At 33.6% G+C, this 21,537-nt stretch overlaps 1 protein-coding gene across 1 annotated transcript in view; it reads right to left on the bottom strand.

Moving 5' to 3' along the window:
- Positions 1 to 2,428: 2,428 nt before the first annotated feature.
- LOC130442107 (protein tiptop-like) overlaps positions 2,429 to 21,537 on the bottom strand; it is a 261,074-nt gene continuing 241,965 nt past the window's right edge. Inside the window, exons 2-3 of the mRNA XM_056776149.1 lie at positions 6,093 to 6,282; positions 2,429 to 5,751 (exon numbers count right to left, since the gene is read on the bottom strand). Coding sequence (XP_056632127.1) covers positions 2,472 to 5,751; positions 6,093 to 6,282 — 3,470 coding nt within the window. The 3' untranslated portion in view covers positions 2,429 to 2,471. The remainder of the gene's footprint in view (positions 5,752 to 6,092; positions 6,283 to 21,537) is intronic.

Consider the following 21,537-nt stretch of genomic DNA (forward strand, 5'->3'; position numbering starts at 1 on the left):
AGAAGTACTGATAACTGATACTGAACTGAAAAATTATGTTTATATTTTTTGATAATAACCAGAATGATAAACGATAGTTTATCCAAAAAGATTTCTCACTTATGTTATGTGATATTCCTCTAAACATTCGCAGAGCATGGAGTTCATGCACGATGGAGTCACTCTCCACTTCCTAAATGATGTAAAAAATCATCGTAATAACATTCTTCCTACTAGATGGATTGATCAGGAAGGTCCATTTGTATGGTCACCACGTTCCCCTGAATTAAATACAATGGAGGTTCTGATTTCCCAACTTTATAGGTCAATAACTCACTCCCGAATTTTTTGCATTATGTCCTGGAACATCCGTCTAAGTTAAACCCAATTGAACTTGTATAGGCTCGATTAAATGAGGCAACAAGGAACAATATTACTTTCAAATGGAGAGGCATAAAAATACGTTTCATTGTGCCTGTATCACAAAAGAATGTATCGAACATGTAGCACTAAAATGAAAATTCCATTAAATTAACAGTCGAACCCGTATTTAGGCTGATAAATTAACTCCTATATAAAATGTGTCATTTAAATATGAGTGTTTTGTCATTTTGACGTATAGATATAAAAGGTGCATCGTTTTCTATCACCGATAAAAACGCGTAATCAAGTATTTATTTAAACATTACAACATGAGTCGTTTTGGGGAAGTTTCGACTGAACAAATAACAAAAAATATAGAAAAAGCAGCCCCGCAATCCACAAAAAATACTAAATTGTCAATATGGAGACAATTTTTGGAGTTTTTTCAGGTACGAAATTACGAACTGTCAAAAATAATTCCGTTACAAAAAGTAGCAGATATATTGAAGGATTGGGTCTACGATATGAAAAAGAGGAATGGAGAAGATTATAAAGAATATGCAGTTGAATCAATTTGGAATTGAACTGCGAACATGATTCAAGAAAAATATTTCGATGAATACCATATTAAATTTGATCCTTTGCTGACTTCACTTTCAAAGAAGCTCTTGTTACGAGAAATGGTAATCGGAAAGAATTACAAATTATTCCAGAGAGAAGGAAAGTAAGTTCTGTAGCATTGAACAAGATATAGTAAAAATGACAAAATTGTAGAATACAGACAGAGACAGACAGACAGAGGTATTACAAAAAAGATTCATTTATATAGCTTCTTATGAATTAACTTGAGGGGAAGGTGAAGCTTTAAACTGTGAAATTAACCATTTTAAAGAAGAAAAAAATCAGTATGGAACTTCAATAAGAAGTTTTGAATACAATACAATATTTTCAAAATAAAACAAAAATTCTAAAGGTTGGCACAAAAATGTTTTACTGGGTATTAATACCGTTTCTACTTGGACCAAATATTCTGTGACTAAAATTGAACTCGACAGTACAAATAATGAAATTACCAATCATTCAAACCGTTCTAGTAGTTTCCCAGTTAGCCAAAGCAGGAATAAGTAGATAACCAACAACTTATAAAGATAATGTAACACTCATCATCATCTCCTATTAAACCCTACCTCCAAATAGATCCTGAACATCTCGAAAATCTTATTAGTTCCTTGCGAGCCTCGAGTGAGAAAAATCAAATTGAATATTCTACAAGTGTTAATACCAGAGAAGAAAATTTTTAAATCAGTACACTAAACCAAACAATTTATAACAATTGTGTATTTAAATAATTCAATTGTATTGTATCAATATAGATAATTATTAGTTTTGTTCATTCATATTCATATAATTGCAAAAAAACACTCTAGCTTCTTTTTTAAGGATAAATTTCTTTTTAACTCGAAAAACTGACATTTGACAAAATCAGTCAGTTTTTCTCGTAAAATTATTGAATGGCAAAATTATTTCGTTACAAAAAGAAATTTATTCGATAAAAAAAGCTCTTGCGTCTTTTACTGTTGATAAATTTTTATATTCCACTTTCTTGCCTATCGAAATTCATCATTTGATTTTTTATAATATTTTTTTTATGGAATAAAGTTGTTTATTCTATATACGTCATTTCTACTATAATATTTTTACATCTAAATGATTAGGGACTGGAATTACTCGTAATAAACCGTCTAATCAAAACCAAAAAACCATTTAGTACGTATTACAATTTTGACACTAGAAACATCACTATTTATATATATATATATAATATATTAAATAATTTGATTTTAAAGTTTTGATTCGACCTGACGGGTTTTCCCTAATAAGAGAAAAGTATACATTCTTACAATTATATATACACATATTTTTTGTGACTTAAAATTCGTATAACAATCATAATCACTTGAGATTCTTGTAATTCCGCAATGAATATTACATTGTTTAAATACTAACTTCTACTTTTATTACTATTGGTTTGAATTTACGATATGATAACATCACAAAATGCCGCTTTGAGCGGTTATGCCTTCACTTTTACAAAATAGGGGAATGTTTTTATCATAAATGAACACTATTTACACATATTTACTAGATAACTGTTTAGCCAGCTCCGTATATTTGAGAAATTTCGAATGTGGACTTTCCTCGAATCCACCTGGAGCTGGGGGACTTTTCGCTACAGTTGACCCGGTGGTTACGCTAGGAGGTAGCGCCGTGGTACTTTTTAAAGGGACACCGGTACTAGAGGAACTAGAGGGTTGAGAAGTCTTTAATGCAATGGGATCTGGGATGACACCGTCTTTGACGAAGTGCATTTTCGATAAGTGATGTCGGTAAGCTCCTTTTGATATAAAAGGCGTATCACAAAATGCGCATTTCATAATCGAATCTGACGTCATAACAGCATCGTTACAAGCCCAACTAAAAGCTAAAATTGCACCTGGTGTTGTACCACTTACAGTTGTAGTACTGTTCGTATTAACCGTTGGGTTCACGACCGTTGCTGAAGGATGATTTCTGTTGTTGGCGGGAGTTTCAGTCTTATCGCAAAGTTTTTGCAAAGCCGCTAGAGGATGACTAGATCCTCGTTTATTTCCTGTTTGATTCAATTCATTAGTAGAACCAGTGCCTGATAGATTATCGAACATGGAGCTCAAAGCGCCTAAGCTTCCGCCCGGTGTTTTTCTATCACCATTCGTACTTCTAGGCGTGCCTGATCTTTCGCTACTCGCAGGACTAGCCGTTGAATTTCTACAAGGACTATTAGGTTGTCCCGCTTCAGCTGGTTGACGAGGACTTGCGATAGGAGTTCTCCTTTTTTCATCTTCTTCTTTAGAAATATCTCCGTTACTATGATAACTATTGCGATCATCATCCTCGGTTTCATTCAGTTCTGATTTTACTTTTATTTCTGGAAACTTTTCTCCTCTTTCTGTTCTTTCCTCATCTTCGATTTCTTTTTTTATAATCACTTGTTCTTTGTCTGTTTCGTTAGATGTGTTTTGTTTGTCTATAAACGGAGATCTTTCTCTTTTAATATCGGGAGTGGATCGTGGTGTACTAGTTATAGGAATTCCAGGAGGTTCCATTTTTCTTTCGGGAGTGAGTGAATCGACCCTACTACTCCCCCTCTCGGACATTGAACTCGATTCACTTCCACTCCTTTCTCTTCTGGCGTACATTTGATTTTGTTGTTGTTGGTGATAATTTCTAAGGAGGTTCATCGTTTGTGCGTCGACTAATGGTTTCGTGTAGTCGACACTTTCGTCGATACCCAGTCGCTTAAGTATACTGCTACCCATTGGTGCTTGGGAAGGACCGTGCCCAGGGAAATTTGGATTTTGCCTCGACCGCGAATCGAAACTTTTCTCGATTAACTTTTCAATAGCGTTTAGCACCGAAGGCGATGAGACATTATTATTTTCAGTTGTTGGTACTTCTTTTGCATTGCTTTCGGTTACGGATGGAGATCTTTGTTGGGGAGATGGAGATTTATCTGAAGGAGTTTTGAGTTTTTCTCTGTTTGGACTCTCCGGAGGTAGAATATTATTGGACATTAAAGCGTTTTTTAAAAAATTCCTTTGGTTGTTAGTCATACCACCGACACATTGTCGAATGTGATCTACAAATTGAGAGGTTTCTATTTTATTGCCACATTTTTCACATGTAATCCTACCTGCACTGGCTGAATCTCTTAGTTTATCCAATATTCCACCACTATCTCCGTTTTTGAACTCGTGCTGTGCTCTTTCTAATTCTAACAATTTTCTAACCGGTAGAGATTTTTTACGTTTTTCTCTCGTTTGTCTCCTTCTCCCTCCGCTTTCTGTTATCGACCTCATTATATGTTCCTTATAATGTGAATTCTTCACCATGTGATTACTAAGCTCTTTTAAAGAGCTAAAAGCTTGATCACATACTTTACAAGTGAGAACGGCACTCACGTGACTACTAGTTGCACCTGGTGGAGGATTCCCACCTCCGCCAGAACTGCCTCCACCGCTACCCCCTTTTGGATCATCGGACGACCTCCAGGAAATAATTTGTTCTTGGGATATAATATTAGTATAGTGTTGAGTTTGTTGCATATGGCTTGTCATTTCTGCTAAAGATCTAAAGCTTTGTCCGCACCACATACATTTAAGTATCTGCCTGGTTTGTTCGGCACCTTTTCCCAACCACACATCTTGTCCTCGTACTAATTTTCTTGGAAGAGGCATTGTTTCTTTGATCAACATATTCAGATCTGATTGATTCGGTTTTATTGAATTTGTTGAGGAAGTACTAGTATTGGTATTGGAGGGAGAGGAAATAGGGGGTTGGGGAATGAGATTGCTTGATTGCATCGACGGGACGGGAACATTAACGCCGCAATGTTTAGCCTCTTTCATGTGCGTCGTCATTGCGGCTAAGCTAGGAAAACTTTGTTTACACCAAACGCACTTGAGGACATCTTTGGCTTGTTCAGCACCTTTGTTCAACCAATGTGATTGCCAAGCGCTGTGTCGGTTACTGACTGAATTCACAGGCGCAGCGTTTGCTATTGTCCTAAAGAGATCTTCTCCTCCGAGCTTGCTCAATTCGCTCATTTTTTCAAGAGCTTTCGTTGCATCGCTTGGAGCCGAGCTTATATGCTTCATTTTACCGTTCCAAAGTTCGGCTGTATTATTTTTAGGAGATAAACCGGCAGCTGCTACTGCTGCTGCGAAGTAAGGCATATGGGAAGCACCTATAGTCGGTGGCCACTGTGGAAGGGTCGGCTTAAACTCCGCAGTTCTTGGTTTCCTTGACACCGGTTGAGTCATAGGTTCATCTGATGTACGCTTGCGACTACTAACGGACAAATCTAGAGGAGCTCCCGTTTCTCCTGGAAGTGGAGAGTTTGGTTTTCCGAAATTGGTATCAGAATCACAGTCACCCGTCTCACTTTTAATATGACTTCTCTTACTAAAGTCCAAAATTGCTTCTCCTGTAGGAGATTGCATCGGTTGATCGATAGGTGAATGATTGAAGCCTCCTGGAGGAGATGAGGAAGACGATATCAATGGAGAAATTGAAGATCTAGGGAAATTTGGTGGAAGCGGCGATGTCATCAATAGCCTATGAGATTGTTGTGCCACTGCAGCTGCTGCGTTCAGATAAGCGGCCATTGCAGCTGATTGTGGTGGTAAGAATCCGGCAGATGCTGGAATCGTTGGTGGTAGAGCTACTCCGATAGGACTTAAGGAAGTACCCAATGGTATACCACGAAGTAACGCAGCTCGTTCGGATATCATATCTGATTCTTCAGTTGGAGATGGAGGTTGAACTGGATAGTCTGTAGAATCTCTGGAGTTGGAACGAGGCGGTGAGTTTCTGAAACAAATGAAATATTTCATTAGTTATTTTTGTGGTAGGGACGATTTGCTTTGTTCAATTTATAAAAAACAAATTAAATCAAAAAGGTTTCTCATGAAATAGGTATGTATACGCTAAAGGGAAAATTGACCAATTTGCACTACATTACTTCTGGCAAGTTTATCCACGAATATGCTTGGATGACGTACCACAAGCAAATATGGATTTCCTCTGTTTTTCGATGCTTAGACGTGTACAGGTCTGTATTCAGTAACTTATTTTTCAATTCTTTTAAATCATTTTATACAAGTTTTTTGTTAATATTATCATTTATCATGATAAATATATATATATATTACCTGCACAAACTTGTATTTCCACTGGGAGATCGAGGACTATTGGGACTCAAAATATCTCCTGGAGGCGGCGACGAAACTTCATCTTCATTCTGAGCAGGAGAAGTTGCCGAAGTTGGAGTCATAGATTCCAATTCGTCTTCTCCTTCTAACTTTTCACCCTCTTCTGGAGATCCTTCTTCTCCTCCTTCCCCTGTAACAAAATAGAAACATTTAAAACTTGTGTACGCAACTATAAACAATATTGCAGTATTTGTGAAAATATTTCATATTTTATTACAAACTGAATGAATTTTTGAATGTCTTTATATTTCTTCTAGAGAACTGAAAGAAGCCGTTACTAGAGCTTCCCATTATAATAAATTAATTTGGAAATTTAGTGAAAATATTTAACAATTCGAGGTGAACATTTTTATAGCAGCTATCACTTAAATTCATCACTCATACCCTCTAGTGTTAACATAAGCAGTAACTAGTTTGAATCTGTTTGTTATTACAGTATCTGTCGCGAAAGACAGATGTTAAGTTAAGTTTTGCTTCAAGATGAATAAATATATCAATTTGTCTATGGCGATGATGTAGTAGCTTCGAAGACTTTCAACAAGTGGTATGAGGAATTTGAAAGTGCAAATAATTTAATTGAAGGGAGGAAGGGCAACTATAATCAGCAAAACAGGTGATACATGTACTAACAAATTTATGAAATTAAATTATTTGCGAAAAATGAGACCTATATAATGCTTTATTCTTCATTATGACAACGCGTCATTCCTCAATTCACTTTTAATTCGTGAGTTTTTGGCTAAAAGTCTTATTTTATATCCATATCCATATCCATCCAAACACAAAGTTTAGCAAATAAACTTCCCAAAAATGCTTTTATTCATTGATTCAAGTTTGAAATAACTTATTTTATAGTGGTATTTTGGATGAGATTAAGTAAAATGTTATTCAAACCAGTTATTTTGTTTTTAATATATTAATGCATGGATTTTTCCAATCACCTCTCGTATATATAATCAAAATTCTGATTTTTCTTCAAGTAGACTTGATAAGTTTGCCAGATAAGATATTTTTGATGCATCAAAAATGAAAAAAACATTATAGAAGTGTAAGTATGTGAGGTTGCTTGAAACTGATGATATTTTTAATACTTTCTCTATCAATAACTGAAAAATTATTTAATAAAAATAATTTCGATACTCTCTACTGTATATGTGCGAGTACATGGCTTGGAAAATATATTTAAAACAGAGTATAAAAAGCCATCAATTAAAACAGCGCAACACCTGGTATATTCGACAACGAACCCAACTAAAAACGTGATAGTTCAAGGCAAACAGCAGATGTCATTTCTTGAATGATTTAATGTCTTTTTGGTAATAAATAAATCGGTATTAATGTGGTATCTTTTGATTTACATCATATTTCATAAAAAGTCCTTGTAATTCTTGACGTGTGCAGATGTGTTAGTGATAATAACACGTTCCTCCCTTCTCTAAAATACTTTTGGAATAGTTACGAAGATTCCCGTTTCATGAATTGTGATTCTCTACAAATTTTATTATATGATTCTTTACATATTGGAATCACATTCATATTGAAAAAATTACGAATAAAAAAATACTGATATTTGAGAAGAATTTTCTCTGTAATCGACGACAAGATATTGATTAAAAAAATAGAGGAATTAAAACTGAAAATAATGAAGAAATATAGGCTATTGTCCACAGTTTCTAATCAATTCTTGTTTTTATATACATTTGTATGAAGAATAATAAAGATAATCACCGTTCTTTGTTTGATCTGCACACATTCACTTTTCTCTTATAGCCATAATCCTAAAACTTGATCTGAGCTGTTATCTATAGACCCGTGAGTAGTCGATCTAGTTTATTCAATACAATAGGTTTATCTTTAGCGGTTGCGGTTTTCAGAGCCGCCCTGAACATTTTCTATCTTCAAAGCTCATAATAGACGCATATTTTCTTTACTTTGTAGTCCACGGAATGTCGAGATATTTTTAATAGTATGCTTATTTTTCCCTAGATTCTATACTATGAAGACTTGCGATTAATGCACAAGTTTCAATCAAAAGTTTGTTAGTTCTCCCTCTTTTATCTGAATTTGCGAGAATGAAAACAATTCATACCTATACGAACTTCACAAAAAGATATTTTTGTCCAAAAAGTATGAATCACAGCGTCTCATAAGTTTAATTGGGACTAAACTACAATCATAAACACCGAATAAATAATTTACAGCTAAAGAATAGTAAATCAGCTTCTCAGTAATTATTTATATACATTATAGATACTGCTAGTTTTAGAGATATTGAAAAGTAAAAGATATTGAACGAAAGAGACGTTTAGTATAATAACAAAAACATAATTTTATTAACCAAGGAAGAATCAAAACATCAACAGACAAATTTATATTTCAATAACCATTAACCATATGCAAATAGAAATTCTGTCATTGATCTTAGAGATTTACATTATTCAAACGGTTCAAAGTTCTTATTAAGACACAAAAATGACGCGACAAGTATACAAATGAGATTTTTATTGATAACTAACCTTCAAATACCAAATTGTAGGATTTTTGAATCGATATGATGTTTGATGTATTTTTGTTTTATTTTCAAAATATCTGTTGTATACGCATTGCTTTTTGATGTAAAATTGAATAAAAAATTTGGGTCGTTTCGAAATTGTGACCCTTCATTGATTGATTAGCTTAATGAAAATGTGATTGATAGGATCTGATCGCGATATAATGCCACGATCTAATTGGTGAGATATTTAAACACTCTTTGCTTGGCCATAGGGCAATCCAATGGTAATACGTTTGTAGAATGTTTTTGTTATAGTATACAGTATACAGCCCAGTTTTTATATTTCCTTCAGTTCAGTTCACTTTAGTTCTTTAAGTTTTCTTTTCTTTTCACTGATGTCATGTACGGTCCCAGTTTTCATCATCTTTTCTTAGTTCGTTTTCTTCTCTGTTTATGTTCATTGTTATGGTATATGATTACATAAATTGAATTTATAAATTTTATATTTGTTCATATTTTTCTTTTTACCTTTTTATGTCTTTCACGATCTTGATATAGTTTTTGTATACCACCTTTCTATCTTTGGTAACATGTTCAATCTTCCGTGCTAAACACTGATACCTTTTTAGTGGAATTTTAATGTCTCTCTACCTTCTTATTTCAACACTTTTTCTTTCATTAATTCTTTTGTCATGTTGTGAATTCTAATAATTGATTCCACTGGTTCATTTATTAGACAACTCTGTTTAGAAGTGAAACAATTTTGATGTGTTTACAATGAAAATATATAATAATTTTGAAAATAAAATACTAACCTTTTTCAAAAACTTCGTATGTGACTATTAAACAAAGCACTTAAGTATCTACAACAACCGACTTTTTCTCATTAAAGTTAATAAACTACTGATTTCTAAGAAAACTTCAGCACCTACTTGTTGTCTCCCCTTCCACCGATATTTATTTTACGGTCCTTTTAAGAGATTACTGAAGCAATATTCAGTTTACTTAGATAAGTATGTGCCTTAACAATCGTAAATATCATGAGCTGTAATCATAAATTTAAATCAATGTTTATATGAGCTTCATCCAAAAAATAATAATTAAAATACCAAAATGAGCAAATACGTCACAAGTGACCTGAAACAATTTTATAAAAGATTTCATTCCTTTTCCCTTTCATTTATGTGTATTTTTTTGAGATATTTTACAAAAAAATTAATTTTACAATTCTCTGAAACTCTTTATGTGTTTTTTTGTCACAGGTTTTGGTTTTTCAACTCTTCCCACAAGTTTTCTACTTCATCAATTAGTACTAATGTTTCTTCTTCATGCGATACTCATTCTACCCAAATTTTGTTGTTTTTTTATTTCCTTCTTTTTGCTTTATCACTCTCTTTATTAGGCTTTCTGATTTTTTTGGGTACCTTCAACATTTTAAACATTTTCAACAAGTTTGCTTTCTAATGGTTCCTTCTCTATAAATACCGCAATTATTATCTTGTCCATCATCATCATTTATCTTAAAGGTTTTCAAAAAATACACATTTCGTTTTAAAGACTACAAAGTTACCCTCGAAAATTGATAAATATAACTGATAGTAGACGCTAGTGTTTATTGCAGGAGCCCTTTGAATACTCTAGACCTGGTGCGAGAACTCAAGGGGCCTACTACTGCTGAATGTGCCTTACAAAGTTTAGGCCCGAATGATAAGAAACAAACTGTGACCAATTCATAACCGAAAGACCAAATTTTTCTTTAAAAAACAGTACAGATCATTAATCAAGACCAAAATCTAGAACAACAGCTACTGTTCATAAATTATAAACAAACTTACCAAACAATAAAGAGGACAAAGTTGTACGGTACTTTAGAGTTTTTAGGTGTACCAAGGAATCTAATAAGAATGTTGAAATTGAATCTGGATAGAACCGAGATCAAAGTGTTGTCTGGAGGAAGACTATCAGAAAGTGTTCAAGGGAAAACAATGCTGAAGTAGGGGAAACCCTTATCTACTTTACTTTTCAACCTCACATTGGAAATAATCATAAAGAAAGCGCAAACATAGACGGAAAGGTTTAATCCACGACGGAAGCATCAAATTTTATATATACTAGATATATGTACTAGACAGATCCAGGGGAGAATTAGAAGAAGTATATGGTATATTGGAAAAGGAGTCAAAAAGATTTGACCTTATGCTGAATGGCGAATATAAAAAAAATAAAGACGGAAAACGAGGAGTATCATTTTGAAAAAGTTGATAGACAAAAATACTACAAATATAGGAGATTATAAAATCAGGTTATAAATAGGAACAAAAGGAATATACACGTCCTAGATAAATCCGTAGAAAATATTTTGGTACGGTTACCAAGCACCATTTGAATAATAATGAATACCAGTTCGCCTAATGAAGCGTGGAACGTTTTGTTTCACTGACTGTGGTATTTCGTGAATTGAAAATATTAGAAAGTTATACAAGGAACATGAGTTTTTAAATCACATTTATTACAAGAAGTTGACATAATATAGATAAGGACACAGAGGAAAAATTATACTGTGCTCGGTATGAATATCTCCAAAGGTTCCAGAAACAGTTTTTGCTTTTTAAAGCATCGCTGTTGGCGTTACACATCGACACAAAATATATGACAATATTTGCATATTAAGGTCACCTTGGCACTACAAACTAGCTAATTGGGCGCGGGGAGGAATGTAGTGACATATCGTCGAAGGAAAAATAGTCGTCGTATTGGTTTCTTTTTTTGTTTGTAATATCAATATTTTTTTTAATGGATCCAATAATCCTGATGTTTAAGTTAAGTATACCAAAAAAGGAGGTTATTCACAAGACATTTAGGAATTGTTATAGGAAGACGTCTACTGTAAGGCATTCACATCAAGCATAAATCAGTACTATAATTCTAAATACAACTAAAAGGTCTACAAAAACTTCCCCTTAATAAAAGGGCACACTATTAAAACTCGTCTTACAGAGATTTCAACCCTTAATATAGAAAGTACGTCTGTAATATTATGTCCGAAACTATGTGACCATCTAATGGATCAATTTAACTCAATTGAATACATCTGGTATCACCGAAAATTAAGTATATGATCTGAACATGGCTCACCAATTTTTAATACAATTACTATTAGTGAGAAATACGAAGTTAATAGAGAAAAAATGATTAAAACAAGAGATTCAAATATTATATTGTTTCCAGGAATTCACCAAGCTATATCGCACCTCTCCTCAAATAGTGTCACAACTCAAAAAATTAGATAATCTCTCCTATTGTAATATTAGTGCTAGAAAACTTGGAAATCTTATCTCATATTATGTCAAGTAAATAGTTTCCATTGCAGTAACATTGTCAGTTTTTTGAGTTATCATCCCAAAAATGAAAAATAAAGTTAGAATAAATTTCAAACGCTTATTACTCGATAGTTTGTTTTTTGACACTATTTGAGCGGAATTGCGATATCATTAATTGTCTTCAATGAAACACGCCGTATAATCAATGATGTTTTTGAAAGTTTTGTGTGTGTTGAATAACAAATTAGTATATATACTCTGTCGACGGCAATATAATTCCGTCGCAACAAGTCTACCTATAATTGTTGTCAAGAAACGTGTACATACATTATAGGTATCTACACATACTCCGAACATCTAGTCTCGTCAGCGGGCACGGCCAGCAAGCACAGCGTTAGAATATTCTCAGCAAAGAGAACAAGTAGAGAGAAAAGAGAAGGCGGAGTATATCCATTCGGATCTAACCAATGAGTTGGCTATACGACTCAGCACATGTAGATACAACGGCTTACTGAAACTAATTACGTTGATTTATGTTGCTATTGTTCATTGTTGAACCGTGTTTGGACAGCGTATTCACGGCAGATATATACGTGAGCACGCCTCCCCGATGGACGACGACGATCTTCACTGAAGAACTGCGACGTTGCCGATTTAAATGTACACCGTACCGCCTTTTTTCTCAAAAACTTCAATCTTCACATTTAAGATTCATCATTACGCGATTATTGTGAAATTTCGATAAATTATATATACCAGGGGTGATCAAAAAAAGTCAAAAGTCGATTAAGGAAAGAAACAGAAGATAAAGAAAAGAGGCATAACATCATAACATCATTTTCAAGTCTATTTAGATATTCATGAAATGCAGTACAATCTTATTTAACTAGAAATTTTGGCGGATGTTTCCACATCATTATTTTAAGAGAAACGTGTGCTCCTTCCAATTGGGAAATAAGAGATAGTTTGTAGGTACTAAATCTGTACTATAGAAGGGATGTCTCTACAACGCAATTATTTCCGCGCTGGTAATTATAGCTTTTTAGCCACCAGGATATTATCTTGGGTCAAGGAACAACCAGCACTGCATTCAAACAGCGTAATTGTGTTAGATGAGGCCTCATCGCAATCAAGACAAATCCATAAAATATACATACAGAAGTTTCTACTTGAACAAGATTTATATTTGGAGCATTATACAGGGCAAGCACCTCATAGAGGTTTTAGAAACAAAAATAATTACTAAATATTGTACTGTAGATAAAAAGAATGGTCACACTGTTTTAAGAAAGATTACAATACAAAAACTCATCCTCCGTTGTGGGAATGGTAATGAAGAAATGTTCAAACATAAGGGTTAATTCATCAAATTTTTCTTTCTCGGATTTTCCAATCAAACTATGTTTTTTGTTACTTTGTAATAATACATTTCGTAATCTTGTAATAAGTACGATGATGAATTATAGTCCATTCGATTATCAGGCGAAGCAATTTACCTGATTAATAATTATAACAATAATCTTCACAAGGTAATTCCTAAAATAAATGCAGGCGGTAATGCTGAGGTGTCTCTAAATATATATTTTTCAGTTATTACAAGAATTACTTTTAATTTAGTAATGATAGAAATATTTTCTTACTTGTCCTACTCTAGGTTAGAAAAAAATACTAAAAATTTAGCAAAAACCAAATACGTACCATCCTGACTAGAATTTTTTCCTTATTCCCTTGAAACATCATAATGATTTTACCAGGTTAAAACAAAGGTTAACTTTATTAGGGAAAACCTGACGAGGTCCACGTTAGGAGCGGATCAGGATAACCCTATTTGAAATAAATTTATTTTCCATCAAGTTTTCCTGATCATGTCCATGTAAGAAACCGCTCAGGATCACCTTATTGGGAATGAAAATATCAACACTAGGATCACATTAATTTGATTGAAATAAATTACTTTTCAAGTTATTCCCGATTATATCCATACAAAGAATCTCTTAGGTGTGCTATTTGAGTTGTTTACAGATACTTGAAACATTCATTTAAATTAAATCTTCAATATTTTCTTCCGATTATTTTCTATGACTTTCAACGTGGATTAAACCAAGAGCAGTAAGTCTACCAACAAGCTTCGACTTTTGGTGATGAAGCTGGTTTTCGAATTCAATAAACAATATCAAAATAACTGTTGTACCAGAAAATATCGATGCTTTTTGTAAGATGGCCATGTGACATATAACATTGACATTTGGCTGTTAGAAAGATTTGTTTGCGTTTGGATAGCGCATAATTTTGTTCGGGCACGAAGCACATCGAACAAATATTCGCTTGTTTTTTCGGAATAACTAGACATGTCCCAACCGTTCCATTAAAGTCATGTAGATCGGACAATTCTGAATGATATACCAGCATTTGTTTACCACAAATGTTTGAAAGAATCAGGGAAACCAATCGTAGAAGACAATTTATTTTCCACCACGACAACGAACTCTCACACTTCAATTCATATAAAAACGTTTTTGAACAGTCAAAACATCGACTTGATGGGTACAGTTCTAATTTGGCAATCAATGCTTTCTTCTTATTCCTACAGATCAAAAATAAATTACGAGGGCAACGTTTTGCTACACCTGAAGAAGCGGTTGATGATTTCCAATCACATGTTTTGGAGGTACCTCAATCGGAATAGAAAAAATGGTTCGACAATTGATTCAAACGCAAGCAAAAGTATACTGATCTTAATGGAGAATATTTTGGAAAACAATCGTATCCTATTATAAATATTTGTTTTTATTTGTCTATTTCAAAACTTAAGCAGCCACCCTCGTAAACTAATGTACTGCAAAATTTCAAACACTTCGTCTCAACAGCAATAATATCTGAGTTATGCCTGTTTTCCGGAACATAATACACACCTTATTCAATACTAACTGTTCCTCGGGAATTAGTAGTACCTACTTAGGCATCATCACCATTTTATACTAATATTGAGTCACTGAATGTTTTGATGTCGATAGCTATGATTTAGAAGATTAAATTAATTTTTATCGCCTTCACTCAAATTAAATTGGTGCACTCGCTAAAATGAACGTTTAAAATTATCTATTTGTTAGAAAACATATTTCCCTATCACAATTTCTTGTATACTTGTTTAGAAATAAGACACATACTAACTAGCTTTCACAACAGAAATAGCGCATTCGTCTTCTACTCCCATAAATTCCTCATACGCCGAGTAAAGATATCGGCGACCTAAGGCTTATCTGCTCGTAGTAGGCAACCCAAACCCGTCAACATGTTGCACGAAATTCCAATTAATAAAATCAGCCTTCTTCGATCTCTGTACGGTCTATCTCCACTTTGAACTTTTTGAAAACAAGAAGAATACGAAGCACGCTTATACAGAAGCGCATTCTACTACACAAAAACAAATTCTTACATACTTGTGAACATGAAACGTGCTTCGATGGTTTTTACCAGGAAATCATATTTGTAAAATGTTTCAGCAATTATTTCAATATTCAGTTGTCATATTTTCCATCAAGGATAATTATTCGTATTAATAATATATATATATATATATATATATATATATATATATATATATATATATATATATATATATATATATTATATATAATAGGAAATTACGGAATAGAAAAAAATACAGTTTATCTCGATTCTTTCCACACACACAACAACAAACTGCCCTTGTATACAAATTAAAAATCTAATATGCTCTTTCGTCTAAAAAGGATAACACTAATTGATCCAGGACCTCTGTCTAGGATTCCGGTATACGTGAGTAGCCTTAAGTTCGCGTCAGACAAGGCTAATTGATAATTAAAATGCGCAGGGGTCAGCACATGCCAATCATTTGGAACTGCGAGAGGAAAGCTAGTCACCACAGACAATGTTGCCACGTGTTAGATGTATTTATACATTGTGATCATATTTTGTACCCCATTATTATTATTCGTCTGTCAAAATATAATTAATAATTTGCATATGGCTACACAAATTAATTTGTGATTATTATTAATAATGATAAGGTAAAATAATGAGAAATGTGATATACAACGCGTAATTATTGAAATTATTAGGAATACGAGATGAAACTAAGAATTTTTTGTAACAGATTTTTGTACATCAAAGATTTGATAAGATATTTGGGATCATGAATACTTTACTGAGGTTGTAAGTGGATGTTTTATACAGTTCAGTTCTACAAGTTTTCTAGACCCTTATCTTCAATCTTCTCCACTTCCTTCGGTCCTTATCTACTTCTATTCATTCAATACTTCCTACCTCATCTATATCTTGTTTGACTTCTTGTAGCCATTCCGTCTTTTTTTTCTCATTATTACTTCAACACCATTCTCACTATTCTCTGCTGTAGCAATCTGAAAATGTATCCTAACTTCAGTACCATACAGGGCCAAAATTAAGTTCTGACCGTGGCATTAGTCACCAGCATATAAAATGCACTTTGTTATCACTATTTCTGATATAATATTAAATAGATTAGTACAGAAAGGATCTCCTTCTTTTTCTCACTATAAATTCATCTGCTAAATAGTATCCCATTGAATTCTAGAAGAAAAATTAACAATTTTTGATAACCAGTTTTCGAATACCAAAATTTCAATGGCATATTTCGGCATAATGGCATCATAAGTCGTCCTGAGGCTGTAAGGTGCTGTATTATCCTGTCGAATACTTTTATTGAATAAGTAATTTCTTCATAGTTTTAAAAACTTAAAACTGAATCATTTTCTCTTTATCTCGATGATCCTGATAAAGCAACCTGGACAAGAACAAGCAGTGAAGGTATGGAAAGCATATTAGAAGTTTGTTTTATTATTAATATAAAAAAATTTCTTTGTACAAAATAGCTGAAGATCTTTGCAAGTCGTTTTGCTCGACTTTTGCATTGGTACTTCTAATAATTTTAACAACGATGTTTGGAAATCTATAGGCTAGAAGTAGACAGAAATATTAAAAGTAGATTAACGCCAATTCCATTACTCTTTAATTTGTACTCTGAAGAAATATTCAATGGAGGTATCCTTGTAAACTTTTTAAACAATCTAGGCTATCCTAAAGATACTCTTTGAATGCCCAGCTCTTTTGAAAGCTACAAGTGATCATAGACTGTCTTGTTATAGATTGCCAGAATTATGGACTAAAGCTCAACACAAAGAAAATTAAATATCCACCAAAGTACGGTAGAAAAATAAATTATGGTTATTAACGTACAAATAGACCAAGTAGAAAATTATCCGCCTTCATTACAATTAAAGTTTCTTCAATAATAGCATGGAGATTGATTTTATTAGGCATTCAATATGATTTTATTATACAGTGCTTTTCAGATAAAAGTATCCACCTTTAATAACTTTTGTAATACTGGTATTTAGAAAAAATCCAAAAACACGTCAATTTATGTTGGAAGGGGCAAGCATTATGGCTTATTTAAACTTACTGGAAAAGCCACCCCCTCACACCTAGCAGAATCCCCTTTATTTTTTTAAATTACTTTTCATATTTTTTATGTAAAATTTGGATACTCCTCTTTGAGCTGATTTCAAAAATGTATATTACTTGTAGGTTGAAGTGGTTAGTTTATGAGATAAACAATTTTTCTTTTAAGAGCACAAATTTTACTTATTATTTACTTTCACCTTATTTGCCTGTACTAAAATGGGTTGTACAACAGTTCAAACTCTTTAATCTTTTTAACTGTGCTATTTATTATGAAGTTACAATAAGTATTCGAAATGAGTACCATTCACTTCCATACAATGGTATAATCTATTTTGAAATGCCTCTCTGACATTGCTTAATACGGCTGGATTTAATTTTCGACATTCTTTTTCTATCTTCTCTCGTAAATCATCCAGAGATTCTGGTTGGGTAGCATAAACTTTTGTTTTTAAATGCCCCCATAAAAAGAAGTCTAGGGATGTTAAATCCGGTGACCTAGGTGGCCACTCCATCATCTGCCCCCTTCTACCTATCCAACGAGCGGGGAATGTTTCGTTTAAAAATTGTCGGACAGGCATAGCATAGTGTGGGGGAGCTCCGTCTTGTTGAAATACCAGTAAATCTTCCGAAAGGTTATCATCATTTTCTATTATTGTTGTAATACGTGGGGTGTAAATTTCCGTTGATGAAGAAAGGTCCGACAATGTGGTCACCTAGGATACCACACCAAACGTTTAACTTTTGGGGATGTTGTGTATGGAACTCACGCATAATATGTGGATCACTTTCAGCCCAATATCTACAATTATGCCTACTTACTAAGCCATTTAATGACCATGAGCATTCATCAGAAAAGCAAATATTGTTTAACTAATTGTGGATTGTAATTGATAATTTGCGTCATTGATTCGCAAAACTCTAGACGACGATCAAAATCATCTTCATTCAACTCGTGCACCAACTTAACTTTGTATGGGTGGTACTTGAATTTATGTAGAACTCGGAAAACTGTAGAAGATGAAACACCGATCGCTCTACTTATTGTTGACAACGATTGGGGTTGTTGAGCCTCTAAGCTGACTTGCCCTAAAATTGCCACTTGGATTGCTTCGTTATTTACGAGTCCCTCTCGCTTATGCACTTTATTGCAAACAGACCCTGTTGTGGTAAATTTCTCCATCAGTTGAATTACATACATATGAGTTGCATGTCTTCCGTCATGTAATTCGTTAAATATTCTAGCAGCAGCTCTTGTACAATTATTATTTTGGTAGTATAAACCTACAATTTCAATTCTTTCTTGCAAAGAGTAAACCATTTCAGAGAAACAAAATAAATAATGTATCAAATTACACTATCAATAGTGACTACAAATTCTAGTTGACTATGTCAAACTTTAATAAAAAGTAGAGTTTTTTGTTGTTTGGATTTTTTAAGTAGAATAAATAGCACAGTTAAAAAGATTAAAGAGTTTGAACTGTTGTACAACCCATTTTAGTACAGGCAAATAAGGTGAAAGTAAATAATAAGTAAAATTTGTGCTCTTAAAAGAAAAATTGTTTATCTCATAAACTAACCACTTTAACCTACAAGTATTATACATTTTTGAAATCAGCCCAAAGAGGAGTATCCAAATTTTACATAAAAAATATGAAAAGTAATTTAAAAAAATAAAGGGGATCCTGCTAGGGGTGAGGGGGTGGCTTTTCCAGTAAGTTTAAATAAGCCATAATGCTTGCGCCTTCCAACATAAATTGACGTGTTTTTGGTTTTTTTCTAAATACCAGTATTACAAAAGTTATTAAAGGTGGATACTTTTATCTGAAAAGCACTGTATTTTACTCAGAGAAAACAAAATAGGTCGTCATACTAACGATGAAAATAATATTTAAGATCAATCGCTACCCAACTACCCTCATTTGTAACGAATTTCTCAACTTATCACGTTATTTTTGATGATTTGGCAACAGATGCATGATACACCGCCAACGAGAACGAAGAAATTTCACGTAGTGATCGGTGGCGCCTTAGCGATTCCACGGCGGCAATTACCGGACCTCCTCTATTGCATTTTAATCTAAAAATTATCGTTGCAACGTTTCTATACACTTCTAGTACGTGACGCTACGGGAAGGCATTAGTTGATGGATAGTTGATGGCGGCTATTGAATTGTCTTCGTATGAATACGAATGAATCTCCGTTTTGACAAGAACAATCAAGCGATTAACTGGAGATATTATATTGAAATTGATGGAGAATAATATACAAAAAAATTTATGTTAGTTTCTATACTTATATTAAAACGGCAACAAAAATATGGTTGTTAATGATTGTGAACAAATATGCAAAAACTCCAACATCAGACAATTGATAGATACTAATATAAAACTAACCTAGCGAAAAGATCAAGAAGAAAACGGGCATGAGCTGTAGGCGACTGAGAAGCTCTCGCACTACACACTCCGTCATTGTTGACATTCAGGCGTCAGTCGGCGTTGTGCTACAGCCACGTAAACATTTCCGCCATTATAGATGCTTCCACCAAATGTGAATTGCGAAGTGTTTGCGTGTTCTACAGGCTGAAGACCATAGTGCTACAGAAATCCATCGGAGAATGAGCCGTGTGTATAGGGAAAGCTTCCTGAGTGATAGTGTCTAGAGTTTAAAGATGGCCGTAATGATGTGCATAATGAAGGGGGCTAAGGACGCAAATCTATCGTTTCAGATGACCTGGTTCAACGAGTTGACAGAATGGTTGAAGAAAACCGCAGATTCATCATAAATGCTTTGTCTAAGGAATTTTCAGAAGTTTCAAGTCCTGTTTTAGACTCTATTGTTATTGAACAGCGACAACTTTCTTTGAAGAGGGTATTGAGCAGCTTGTCCACAGATATGACAAATGTCTCAATCTCTTCGGTGATTATGTCGAAAAGTAACCATAAGTGTATCAATCTTTTGGTAACAAAATTATTGTTTTATATGAACTTGTCTTTTATTTAAAGCCTATCGAAGGTTGATAAAAAATGGCTCTCGTATATTCAGAAAACAGAGGATTACACCCAAAGTCACCTATCGAAAGACTATGAGTAGTTAGATAACATTAAAGACGATGTCTTGTTAATAGCAACAAACAAGATTTCAAATAAACCATCTAAAAACCTACTTCTATGACAAGAAACCACTGTCATTATTGCAAGTGGTTATTAAACGACCAAGCAAATAAAATCATACCACTAATTATGCATAAACAAGTATAATCTGTAGAAGAAAAAATGTAGGACGATTACAGTTAGACATTAGGGTGTGGATGCGGGGTCAAAAAATCCGTACAAACTGTTTGTTTTAATCTAATTATTTGCCTTTACACATTTTATATAAGTGAACGAGCACCCACTCGGCTGCTTTTCTAATTTTGGTTTTTTATTGTTGCATTGAATTATGAAATATTGGATCTGGCGTTTGATCGGAATTCTCTTTTTATATTCTTTACGTGTAATTGCTTCCCAACCCTTAGAATATACGTTTCGATTCAAATTTGACCAAAAAGGTTTGATTGACCTCAGTTGAGGCATTACAGAAACATTCCTAGACAAAAATATTCAGCTTTGCAAAAGCTCCCAAAACTTTCTGGAGCCTCAAAGCTCAACATAAGTCGATGTTGGCCATACCAACTTAACCCAACCTAATCCCAAGATATAAAATAGCATAGAAGATTGATTTTACAAATATCAACTTGATCTAGTGAATGGAAAACAAATCAAAATATTTGTATATCAGACAAAAAATGAGAAATAAAACAAAGAATGGAGATAATCGTATTTATTACCTCAAAAATTGATCAAATCAAGAGACGAATCTCAGCACGACTTTGAATAATGGTAATGCAAAGATCAACATTATCAGAAACGTGAAAAAATAATTAACTCAATCGATGAGTGTCTTGCCAAGATCCTCATGTCTTTATTGTACCTGGTACAGTGGATGTGGATGTGGAAGTGGATGGTCAGCAAGTACTTCAACAATTCATATCACGAGATCTGAATAGCCTGCTCACAGTCCAGATTTGAATCCAAACTAATAAGGGAA

Source organism: Diorhabda sublineata, chromosome 1 (genome assembly GCF_026230105.1).
Source record: "Diorhabda sublineata isolate icDioSubl1.1 chromosome 1, icDioSubl1.1, whole genome shotgun sequence".
Taxonomy (NCBI): Eukaryota; Metazoa; Arthropoda; class Insecta; order Coleoptera; family Chrysomelidae; genus Diorhabda; species Diorhabda sublineata.